Source organism: Molossus molossus, unplaced genomic scaffold (genome assembly GCF_014108415.1).
Source record: "Molossus molossus isolate mMolMol1 unplaced genomic scaffold, mMolMol1.p scaffold_m16_p_9, whole genome shotgun sequence".
Classification (NCBI taxonomy): domain Eukaryota; kingdom Metazoa; phylum Chordata; class Mammalia; order Chiroptera; family Molossidae; genus Molossus; species Molossus molossus.
In genome coordinates, this window is record NW_023425403.1 from 26,434,067 (window position 1) to 26,446,364 (window position 12,298).

A 12,298-nucleotide genomic window follows, 5' to 3' on the forward strand; every position below is an offset into this window, starting at 1 on the left:
GATGCATGTCCTTGTAAGAGACAGACAAAGAGAAGACACACAGGGACACAGGGGGAAAGTGAAGACAGAGGTAAGTGATGTATATAAGCAAAGCCAAGAATTGCCAGAGCCACCAGAAGCTAGGAAAGAGGCATGGTACAGATTCTCCTTCAGAGCCTCCAGAATGAGCCAGCCTTATTGATACCTTGATTTCAGACTTATGGCTTCCAGAACTAGGGAAGAATAAATGTCTGTTGTCTGAAGCCACTAAGGCTGTAGTAATTCTTATGGCAGTCTTGGGAAACTAATACACTTACTGATCATTGCCTCCATACAAATCAACGTCAAAGAGGTGGACTTGATGGTCTCGGGTGCAACACAAACTCAGATGCTACAGAGATGCCAGTTCCCGGAGATCAGAAGTACCTGAAGAGGAACCACAGCAAGGCAGCTTTGTAGCCCAACTGCATTCATCACAGAATGTAAGCAGATACCCATTTATGAATACCCTCTCTTATTATGCCCTCATTGATGTATTTGTATAATGCATCTGCTGTGTTTTTTTAAGGCTAAAATAACTGTGACTTAAGATAAAAGATTATTTCTCTTCCATTTAAGGGTCTTAAATATAAGCAGTCCAGGGTTAAAATACTGGCTCTACCCTGCTGGATACCCAGACTCCTCCCATCTGGTTTTTCTGCCATTTGCAGCACCCGGTTGCCATCTTATGACCCAAGGTGGTTACTTCAGTTCTCAACATCTCATCTGCATTCCAGTCATCAGGAAGGGAAGACGTGGGCGTGGGGGATCTGCCTTTCCCTTTTAGTGACAGACCTAGAAGATGCACACTTCAACTGCCTAGAACTTAGCCACATGGTCACACCCAGCTGCAAGTACGGCTGCAACATGTCTATGGCAAGGCCATGTGCCCATCTAAAACTTAGGGAATCGGCCCGGCTGGTGTGGCTCAGTGGCTGAACATCGACTCATGCACCAAGAGGTTTCCGGTTTGATTCCCAGTCAGGACACATGCCCAGGTTGTGGCCTGATCCCCAGTGGGGGTCATGCAGGAGGCAGTCAATCAATGTTCTCACTCATCGATGTTTCTACCTCTCTCTCCCTCTCCCTTCCTCTCTCTCTAAAAATCAATAAACAAACAAACAAACAAACAAAAACATAGGGAATCGATTACTGAAGGATAAAGGGAAGAATGGAGAATGGGTAGCAACTTCTGCCCTAAGAGACAACAAACACCGGTCTGACCTATCAGTGGCCTCTCCAATCTGGGGCCCAGGAAGATGGGAGAAAGGGCCAAGAAGTGGAAATCCAGGAATGGAAGCGCTCCCACAACCCTTCTGACTGATTGCGATGAAACAGAGCCTTGGAAATGTGGGAAACAGCAGGAATAAGATAAGCATGAAAAGGCTAGGCATTCTCCTTCCCCATTGCACCCCCTGTTGTGTGTTGAATGGTGGCCCTCTAAGATATGTTGAAGTCCTAACCCTCAGAAGTCGTGAATGTGACTTTATTTGGAAATAAGATTTTTGTAGATGTAATCATGTTAAATTAGGCCTTATTGAGTTAGGTTGGGCCCTGATCTAACAACTGGTGCTCCTGGAAGAAGAGGTAAATTTGGACACAAACACACAGGGGGAGAAGGCCATGTGAAGATGGGAGCAGAAGCTGGAGCGAGGCAGCTACCAGCCAAGCAACCGAGGATGGCTGCCGACACCAGAAGCCACAGAGGCAAAGAGAAACTGCTCCCCATGAGCCAGCCAACGCCTTGACTTTGGACTTCTAGCTTCTAGAACTGTGAGAGAATACATTTCCATTTGTAATTTGTTATGGCAGCTCTAGCAAACTAATACACCATCTACCCTTTCTGGTTCCTTAGGGCCCTCTTCTCATGAACCCTGACTATGTCCCATAAAGGACTGACATCTGGAAGTGCCCTCTGTCCTAAACCTTCTGTCCGTCTTTAAATTTTAGTCCATTATAAATGCTGCATGGACAATGATAGGGTGAGCAGAACCAGGACCAAAAAAGTCAGGCACAGGCCAGATCAGGGTCTGAACATGAAAAGGGCCAGAACAGGATATGAACAGTAACATGGATATGGAGCCAGCGGAATCAGTCTGAGGTGGGCAGGAACCCGCAGAAGAAAGATAAGATAGGGCACGCTCACAATGACCAAGGACAAGTGGGTTCAAGATCCAGGCTGTCAGTAGAAGCAGGACCATACAAGGATGAAAACCAGGACACCTGGAACTGGTCCCAGCTCCATACTCTAATGACACCATTTACACTAGAGAAGCCCTTTCAGTTTCCAAACCATTTTTACATACAGTCTTTCATTTGCTCTTCAAAACCAGTCTGCGTGAGCTGAGTAGAGCAATAATAAAATCTTCATTTGATTCACTGGCAAACAACGTGTCAGAGATGCTAAGCAACTTGCTCAGCGTCACATAACTGATTATTAGCAGTGTGTGTAGAGGAAAAAAAAAAAACTTTGGAGCTTATTTTGCACTAGAGTCAACATAAGCAAGCTATTTAATTTCTATGAAGCCCTATTTTTTATTTGTGTCACTACAGCCTAACTTCTGTAGTGACACCAAATAAAACAGTCATATTTATTTGTGCTCAATAAATGACCATTTCTTTCCTCTTCCCTTTCTTACTTGTTTTCCAGCTCTGAATTCTGTGCTCTTTATACTACCAACCACAGTGCTGCATTTCAATCTTGGCTTCTCACATTTCACCTCTCTACAAGTCAGTTTCTTCATCCATTTTATCAAAGGATTGGTCTAAATCATTTCTGTGGTCTCTTCCAGTTGGGATAGGCAGGGGCCTTATGTTTTCAACAGACCAACATTGCCAAGTCCACACTTGTTGTACCTCACATCGCCATCAGGGGGCACCCAGCACTGTTTATGCCTTGGGTGGAGCGAATGCTGAAGGTGCTAAGCTCTGACTAGGACTTCATAGAACTTCAAGTGAGCCAGCCATCCCAAAAATGCTCATTTCCCTTCTGAAAGCAAGAGAGGAGAGAAAGGTCTATTCTCCATTTATTTTACAGATGAGGGAAGCATTTTGATTTTCCTTAATGTCACAATAAGATGAGCTAATGAAAGATCAGACGACCTTCTGGAGTTTCTGCTAATCAAACTGAGTTGTACATTATGCTTCAACCACTCACTGCTTAACCTAAAGCTGATGATATTGGGGTTTTTTGCCTGGGGGTGGGGGAGAGCATTAGCAATAGTCTCCATTGCAGGCGCCCACTTCTGCTCTGGACAGACACAAAAACACATAGTCCACCAGGAGGCCTGAGAAGGAGCCTGGGTCTTTGGTTTTCAAGACGGAAACAAAAAGGAGCACTATTCCCATGACCTTCACCTGTGCCCCCAGGAAAAGAGGGAGAAGATGCTCCTACTCTATAAAGGGTGGAGGAATGAAGCTGGTGTAGAATTACAGCTTGGTGACTGCTCATTAGGACCACAGCCTGAACTTAGCACCATTCCCCAGAAGAATGTACCATGGGGACAGTCTGAGAAAAGTCTGTTGTCAGCCGTGCTCTAACTCTGCCTGCTCCTTTGCAGTTCCTCTGGAAAATCCAGTCACTCCTCCAACTCAGCCCCCTTTCTCCCTGCCATTTCTGCCCGACGCCCAGCTCCTGCTAACAGTCTGGCATGACCAGGGGTTCCACGGGCTCTTTCGTTCTCATTGGTCTGCAAGTCTTCACATCTCTAGGTTCAGAGGATGATTGTTTGTCTTCCACAGTTCAAGTGCTCGGGCCTCATGCTAACAAAAGCAGCCTGCTCCCCATCCAAGGATGTAAATCTCACTCAGCCTAACACCTGGCCACAAATTGCTGGAGAAATGACCAGAGTGGCTGCCTCTCCATCTGTCAGATACACTGGTGACAATTCGCAGACGGAGTCCACAGCCCCAGTGCAAGTCTAAACACTCCGAAGGAGTCTGACAGCTGGCACACGGGTATATGTCAAGCAAGACTCAAGCAGCATGAGTTCCTGGATAATGTTCAAGAACAATTCTACAAACCAGAATGCCTCTCCACCCCCCAAATCATCCTTCTCCCCTGCCTAAAACTGACTGGGCAACTTTCCTCAGTGACACTGGGAAAATAGTCAGAGATAGGGGGAGGCAGCCCTCTTACTTATCCCCAGGCTAAATAAAGCAAGACCTCCTTCCCTATGAAGGGTTCAAAAGTTGAGTCCTTGCCCGGAAACCTTCCACACCTCCGACAGCAGAGATCTCACACTGCTCTGGGTTGAAAAGGAGAAAGTCATCTTTGGTATGCAAACAACCTAAGAAATAAAACCTGGGCTCCTGGAGAAAAGAGAACAGCCTAGACCAGGTCCAATTCACAGGGAACACCCATATGTGGAAATCCACCGAGTTTACTCTCAGGGCAGATCAAAGTTTTATAACCCTGGAGCCCCTGAACCTAGCCAACGCATTGTATACTGCCGTCATATGGCACATTAAACTTTTTATTTCACAGGTTATCCTGTAAATCAGCCCAGACAATGGCCTCTGTTCGTGGAGATTAAACAAGAACTCACAAAACGATCCAGTGATTTTCATAGAGATTTTCTTTCCATAGAAAACTGCCTGATAAGCTTCACAAAAATTAGAATAAGGAAAATAATTATCAACTGGCTCAAACTTGTAACTCCAGTTTCACTTCCAGAGGCTACTATAAATTTCTGCAGCCCAGGAAAGGGAGTGGGAAGGAAGAGGTTATGAAAAGAATGGGAAATGTCAGACTATATTTATAACCCAAGACATATACCCAACACAAGCAATGCTCCGTGCCTCCAGAAACGCACACGTATAGGGCGGAACAAAACTGGTTCTTGCTGGCAATGGGATCTTAGGAAGCCACCACTGGCGTATAGCATGGGACCTGACATATGCTTTATGTAAGCCCAGCAAACCCAGTCTTATGGACACTTTGCTCAAGTCCTATGTGTTACATGGCTTTGTTACTCACTTGAACTGGATTCTGGGAGTTTTGGAAAGGGTAGGGAGGCAGGAGCGTCAAAGGCTCAAGCTGGCTTCCCTTTACCCAAGCAGATGTTTCATTTTCATTTCATGAGGATTAGGAAGAAAGGAACAAGGATTAGTCCTAATTTATTGCCTCCATCAAAAACCAGCTCTAAGAAGGGAGCAAGGGGATTATGAAAAGAAAACAAATAGAGAGCAGTGGATGAACTGTATTCAATAATATTTATTAAGTTGATTTTAAAAGATAAAGAAGAGATCCATTCTAATAGTTCACCTTCCTATGAACCCCAGAGTCCCTCAAAACCCTGAAGAAATCCTTCTGACACTGTTGTGAGGTAGATTAGAGCTGTTTTTTTGTCTAAGGTGAAGGAGGCTAGTGCTTAGAGAGCCGCGGTGAGGAGGCCAGGGACAAAAATTCCAAACCTTGACCTTTTTTAGCATCCTGCCCTCAGCCTGGGCTGCCATGCCTAGAGAACACTGAGTGGTTCATCAGGTCTGGGGGGTAGAAGGGATAAAATGAAGGGTGCTCTCTCTGCCCTAAGCACATTCACACAAGTGAGCAAGGTGCCCGGGCAAAGCTAGCCAGGCTGCTCCTAGGGCAGCTGAGCACTGGCAGCCGGACCTCCAGCTGCTGAGGTACTGGTGAAGTTCAGGGGTGGGGTTTAGAAAACTTCTCTCAGAGAGAAAGAGAGGATGGTTTGAAACCTGCTTAGTAATGACTCCCCTCACCAGTCAGTCCCTACCTCCCCACCCAGTGGCCCAGTCATCAGGTTCTGGAGGACAGACTTTTCCAGCCGGGAAACTCCACAGGGCTCCTTCTAGGCAGAGGCCAGAGTTTTCCAGAGGTTCTGGATCAGTGGAGCTCTTGTTTCTTGTCCTTCAAGGCCTAAGATATTCCCCAGGAAATGGGGGGGGGGGGATCAAGATAGCAAATCTTGGAGTAAGGAGACACAGGGAAGGGGTGGAGGTCAGGAACCCTGGAAAACATGTAGTTATACAAAAGCAGCATCGGGCCCTACCCAGCCACAAGCCGACCCCAACTCCCACCCAGTCCTGTTTCTACCAGCTGGGAGAACTCGCACTCCCCTCTGTCCGTCATACCCTAAGTGGATTCTCACCTTCATAGCTATCAAACCTTTCAAAGAAACCAGAACTGGGGTCAAGGACTTGGGAGGGCCTCCAGTCGTCTCTGCCCGCCAATGCCAGCCCAAGCGGTGACAAGAAATCCAGGCGGTCATAAAACCCCAAACTTCAGCGGGCCAGAGGGAAAAGAATGGACCCTGGTTTCTATTTTGGGTCCCTAATCCACGTCTACCCTTCTTTCAGTGCAGAGTCCCTCCTCGGCTCCCGGCTTCTCCTACCGAACTCCAAACTCAAAAAAAGTGACCAGAGGAGCCACCCAGTGCTTTCTTATCCCGAGCTGCCAGGCTCTTTGCCTCGGTTACGTACTGGTCGAGCGCTGGGCACTGCCTGGACTCCGAGGGGCTGGCCAGGGCCGCAGGGGTGCAAGAAGGGGAGACCGAGGCGTTGTACTCCTCCCGCCGGCAGCGGCACAGCAGGCGGCGGAAGGCGCAGCGAAAGTCGGGGCTCCGGCAGTAGATGAGCGGGTTGAAGGCAGAGTTGGCATAGCCTAGCCAGTTAAGGGCGAGGAAAGCCTGATTGGGGACCAGAGAGGGGCCCCCCAGGGCGCGCACGACGTTGGCCACAAAGAAGGGCAACCAGCAAAGAGTGAAGGTACCCATGATGAGACCCAAGGTGCGCAGGGCCCGGTGCTCCGGGAGAGGCAGGAGGCGTGCGGGCCGGCGGTCGCAGGAGGGCACGGCCGCGGGCGAAGCGCACCGCCCAGCCGGTGCTGGGGACAGAGATCCACACGCAGCCGGCGGAGACTCCTCCGGCGGGAAGCGTCCCAGCTCCCGACGCAGCAAGCTCAGTTGGCGCGTAGCCACGACGAAAACTCGCGCGTAGACGAAGAGCATCACAAGCAGCGGAAGGTAGAAGGAGACGGAGGAAGAAAGCAGTGCGTAGGTCAAGTTGGCGGCGAAGGCGCAGCAGCGCGGGTTGGAGTGGCAGCGCTGCGCCTCGGCGTCGGCCCCCACGCGCCACCATTTGCTCATGATGGGCGCAAATGACACCGCGGCGGACACGACCCACACGAAGACCACGGCTGCCCTGGCGCGGCGTTTGGTGACCAGAGCGCCGTAGCGCAGCGGGTTGGTCACGGCCAGGTATCGGTCCACCGCCAGGGCGCACAGGGTTTCGATGCTGGCGGTCACGCACAGCACGTCCACCGAGGTCCACAGCTCGCAACCAGTGGCTCCCAGGGGCCAGTGGCCAGTCAGCGCCACGGTGGCCCCCGGAGGCACTACCAGGAGTCCCACGACCAAGTCGGCCACGGCCAGAGAAGTCACGAACACGTTGGTCATGGTCTGGAGTCTCGGCGTCCGGGCGATGGCCACGATTACCAACAGGTTGCCTCCCACGGTGGCCAGCACCGCCAGCACCAACAGCGCCCCAGCCAACGCCACTGCCCACGGCACCCCTGACAGCCCACTCGTGTTCCCAGTACTGGTGGCCAGAGTAGGGGCATCTGGCCATGAGGCAAGAGTGCTGTTCCCGTCAGGCCGCGGAGCCATTCCCACGTAGCGCATGGGGCGGGAGGGACAGAGGGAAGGGGGCTCCCAGCTCACGAGACTCAGGGGAGGGGACAGCGGGGCGTGGGAGCGATCACCCTGTCCTGGGCCATCTTCCCTAGTTGACTGGGAGAGAAAGCTCAGCTTCCCCCGTCCCCACCCCCCACTTGGTGCCACCGCTTGGGGCGGGGGTGGGGGGTGGGGGGGAGAGGCGGCCCTTAAAGGGGCAGCAGCCAATAGTCTCAACTTGCCGCGTCAGGAAGGGAATCGGAGGGTAGGGAGGGAAGCCAGATGAATGCCTGGCTTTTCCGTTAGCCAAATGTGGAGTACGGAGGCCCTGACCTCTCTGCCACGATGTACCCACTCCTGCAATAACCAGTTCCACTTTCAGCACAGCATTGATCGGCACTGGTTTTCTGGCCACCCCGCTTACTGTGTCACAGGAAAAGATAACCCTCTCCATCCACTACCTGGGTGCCCTCCCCTAAGATATTGTAAGTTAAGTAATAGAGGGCAGCCAGTATCCTCTCTTCTCCCAAGAGGTCATTCCAGTGAGATTTGTCCCCTTTCCCTTCTATTTCACTTACCCTCCTTGTCTCTCCAATTTTCTGTTCTGCCCCCCCACCCCCCACCCCCAGCTTCTGGGGAAATTTGCCTTTTTTCAGGAGTCTTTATCATTGCCCATTCATTTGAATTTTGATTGGACCTCATGTAGCCTGGGATCCTGAGAGTTTTGATTTCTCCTTCTTCCACATTACATGTTGCCCTTTCCACACCTTTTCACCTTGAAATTTTCTAGATGGGCCCCTTCTCTTTAAATTATTCTGTTGTAAAGACATGTTAAAAAGAAATGAATGGGTTTGAGGTTGAGACTTGTCCACATCACCCCCAACTATCCACAAATCTTACATCATCACCCTCCCAATGGGAAAGTGTTCACTATTTCTTTGAAGAATTATTCATGACCTTTTAAAAATTAAAAGACAATGGATCGAGGAATTCACATGTTGCATCTTCAAGGTGTGGAACCAGAGGCCTGGTATTTTAATGACTCTTGAAGTCTTTCATAGAGTCTTGTCAGAGGTTCCCTTCACCTGAAGGAGCCCAGAACCTACTTGCCCTCCCCACACCCTCATCCAGACTTACAGCTGGTTCTGTGGGCTAAGCTATTCCACTTCTCCAAGCCAGTTCCTCTGAAATTGGGTGTGGGGAGGTGTGGCTGGAAAATAAACTCCTGGGTTCAAGTTCAGGGAAAGAAAGATATGATACCTTTATTAAGTCCTATCAGAACTGATCCCTGAGCTGTCTTGCTTCCTCCCCTAAGACAATGAGACAAAAAGGAGAAAAAATATTATGGAAAATGCCTCTAGGGCCATGCCCTAGTATGTCTCCTTTGAAGAGCTCTATATTTCAAAAGAACACTGTATAGTCACTGGTCTAAACAATCCCTCTGGGAGGCTGAGCCAGGGGCTGGGAGTTTGAAAGATTGGAGTGGAAGCAAGAACCTAAAATTATCCCTGAGGAAAAAGAACCAGTTTCATCTCCCAGGGACCCAGCAGCTCACCCATGAGCAGGGTTTGTCAGTAGCTCCCAAGCAAATACCTTCCATGCCCCTGCAGTACTCCAAGCAGACCTAGGGATCCAGAGAAATGCCCAGCAGGTGGAGGTGAAGAGACCCAGCCCCAGCCACTGCCCTGGGTTATGCCCGAGTAGTGCAGGCCCACTTGGTCTGAGTCTTGGCTGTGGCCTCCTGATGGTCATCAAGGCGGTCACTCCCAAGTCAGTTTTGCAACACCCCAGAGTGTTGCCAGTTATCTCAAAGGGGTGTCATAAGATCCTTAAAGAGTAATCTCTAAAACAAACACATGCCATTCAGTGATCATTTTCCAGGACAGCAGAACTGGCAGGGGAGGGGGAGGAAAGGGGTTCCAGGAAGTCAAGCCGCTTTAAAGGATGTTGTTGCTCTAGGGGGTGACCTTGTCACCACAAGATTTCCCTACCCACTTAAGTACACCTGAGTTTGGGGAATGGTTAGGCTGTTAACCATAGGAGACCGTGAGAAGAGAGAGTCCAAGCTTTTATGAGTCAGCACCTGGCCACACATTTCCTCCTCTGCTGGGGGGGGGGGGGGCATTTCTTCTGGAATTCTCAGTCTAGCCTCCCCCCAGCCTATGCTGCTAACTGGGTGAAAGGTACCTCCTTTTGCCACTTTGGTTTGTTTTTTAATTTAATCTTTTGAATAGGTAATTATCCTTTCTTTTCTACACTAATAATAGTAAAATATACCCACCCTTTTGCACCTTGCTTATTTTAACTTAACAATCTATTGTTGTGACCCTTTCATAACAATATTAAAAAAAGCTCGGCCCTGGCCGGTTTGGCTCAGCAGTTGGAGCATCAGCCTGCAAACCAGAGAGTCTTGGGTTCAGTTTCCGCTAGGGGCATGTACCAAAAAAAAAAAAAAAAAAAAAAAAAAAAGCTTCTAATGAACATCTAATTTACTCCCAATCTTTCCTAATTGATGGTGTTGTAGTGAATAACTTGTTCACATGTCATTTCACATGTGGGTAGTATGTTTGTAGACTAAAATCTTAGAAATAGAATTGCTGTATCATAAGGCATCTACTTTTGCAAATTTAAAAGACATTGCCAAATTACCCTTTCTAGGTGAAATACCTATTTACACTTTTGCCATCATTTCTGATGGCCAGCCAGGGTTTAGAAGCAAGTGACCTTCTGCTTTGGGAAGTCATCCTAATGACTGGCCCCAGGGATACAGTGCTGCCTGGTCTGTAGAGGTCATCCAACTCTGGACAGAAGCATATGTTCCCCAGAGGGAGCTTTATCCTGGCCCTGGGTCCCCAGATAACCTTTGTTCTGTGCCCTTGGAAGCAGACAGTGAATGAGGGCATCTGAATTTACTGAGTGCCGGCCCCCAAGGCTGCTGTTAGTGTGTTAGGGGCTCCAAAGATCCAAGCTATCCTGCTGTGGCGGGGCAGTTGTGTGATGATCTGTGACTTAGAATCAGTGGTCAGCAGAACTAGGAGAGGCAGCAGCCTCCTGATGGGCAGAAGTTCTAATAGCAGGGGAAGTTGTAGCTTGTGGTTGGTCCTATGCCCCTCACAACTGACTGCATGTATGTGTGTGTTGTGTGTTATGTAACGGGGTAGGAAGAAATTCCTACCTTGTACCTCATCCAAGACGACATGTGTTAGAGGTGTTATAGTCTATAATTCATAATCTTCCCTTCTGGCTTTAAAGTTCTTGGAAGGGACCAAAAACTAAATGGAAGTTTCCCTCCTACCCCCCATTTACCCTTTCTTCTCCATAGCCTACTGTGGAGTTTTTGTTCTAGTCTCTTTGAATAATTATCAAAATCCTTGACTATTGGAGAAGTTGTTCCCTAGAGGCTGGGAAAGGTCATACATCCTACCTGAAGACCAGACAAGACTTTCCTGGGGTTCAGTAAAGCACCCTCTCCCTCAGAGGGAGGGGAGAGATCAAACCAGTGGGAGAGGGAGAGAGCTGGAGAGGGTGCTCACCAACCTGCAGACAAGCTTCTCTCATTGCCTTCGGAGTCACCCACGCTGCTGCGGCTGGCTTCTCCGCAGCCCCTTTCTTTGACTGGGAGAAGGAGGCGGCATGGAAGAGGGCAGATCTCGCATGCTGCTTAGATCTACAGGCTCTTCCCCCACTCTTCCCTGGGAGGGAGAGCTCATGCAAGCCTGGAACCTGTCTGGCTCAAAAAGAGTCTGGTAATCATGCTGAACATGCTCCGGCCCCTTCTCTCCCACCAACCGACATCGTCCCCCCGGGGAAGTAGGCGCGGAGGAAAGAGTGGCTGGCACTTGGATGGAAAGAGAGCAAAAGCAATTAGATGGTTTCTCCTCCAACAGGGAAGCCAATGCCTCGCATGATTAGACCCGTCCAATTAAGACAGGAGTGAGGAGCTTTCATGGCTGGAAAGAGGAAGGAAGCCGAGCCCCACAAATCCTTTTGGATGGTTAAAACTCATCTGGAAACAAGGGGGCCGTCAAGGTCCAGATGCCAGTGGTGGAGGGGAAAGGGAAGAATTTCCTGTTTTGAAGAAGTCATGGATGGGGAAAATACCAGTTGTTGTTGTTGTTTTAATCTCAAGAGGAGACAAAGAATTTGCTTCTAGTGAGGAGACCACTGTCATCCCCTTTCATGGTAAATGAGAAACAGGAGGAGGAGGAGACATCCTCAGGCCTGTCATTCAGCCCGAGTCTCCACAGTAGGACCTTGCTGGGGGGTGTCAGCCTCTCGGTCACCACTGGGCACACTTCCCTGTGCCAGTCCCCACGTGAGGCATGCTGATGGGGAGGTGACTAGGACCCAGCCCTTGTCCCTGGGGTAGAGGACTCCTAGCCCCATAGAAGAGATTGGGTTTCACTTTGTCCTCCAAAGCACTCCTGCCAGTGCTATGGTGAGCAGCTTTGGGCATGGGCACTAGGTAGGGCAGCTTTATCCCATGATGGAGATGGAAAAGAAGTAAGGAAGGACATCTCTTGGGGACACTAAGGTGACATCCTTGAGGAGAGTCTCCCATGAGCAGACAGGCCCTTTCCCACTGCTAGTAACACAGTTGCAATTTAACCCTCTGTCTTCCCAAACCTGGGTCACCCATCCTGCTTCTC

At 49.6% G+C, this 12,298-nt stretch overlaps 1 protein-coding gene across 1 annotated transcript; it reads right to left on the reverse strand.

Moving 5' to 3' along the window:
* Positions 1-6,383: 6,383 nt before the first annotated feature.
* Positions 6,384-7,658, reverse strand: ADRB3 (adrenoceptor beta 3). The gene has a single exon (XM_036249775.1). It carries the CDS (start codon positions 7,656-7,658, stop codon positions 6,384-6,386), a length of 1,275 nt encoding a protein of 424 aa, XP_036105668.1.
* Between the last annotated feature and the right edge of the window lie 4,640 nt (positions 7,659-12,298).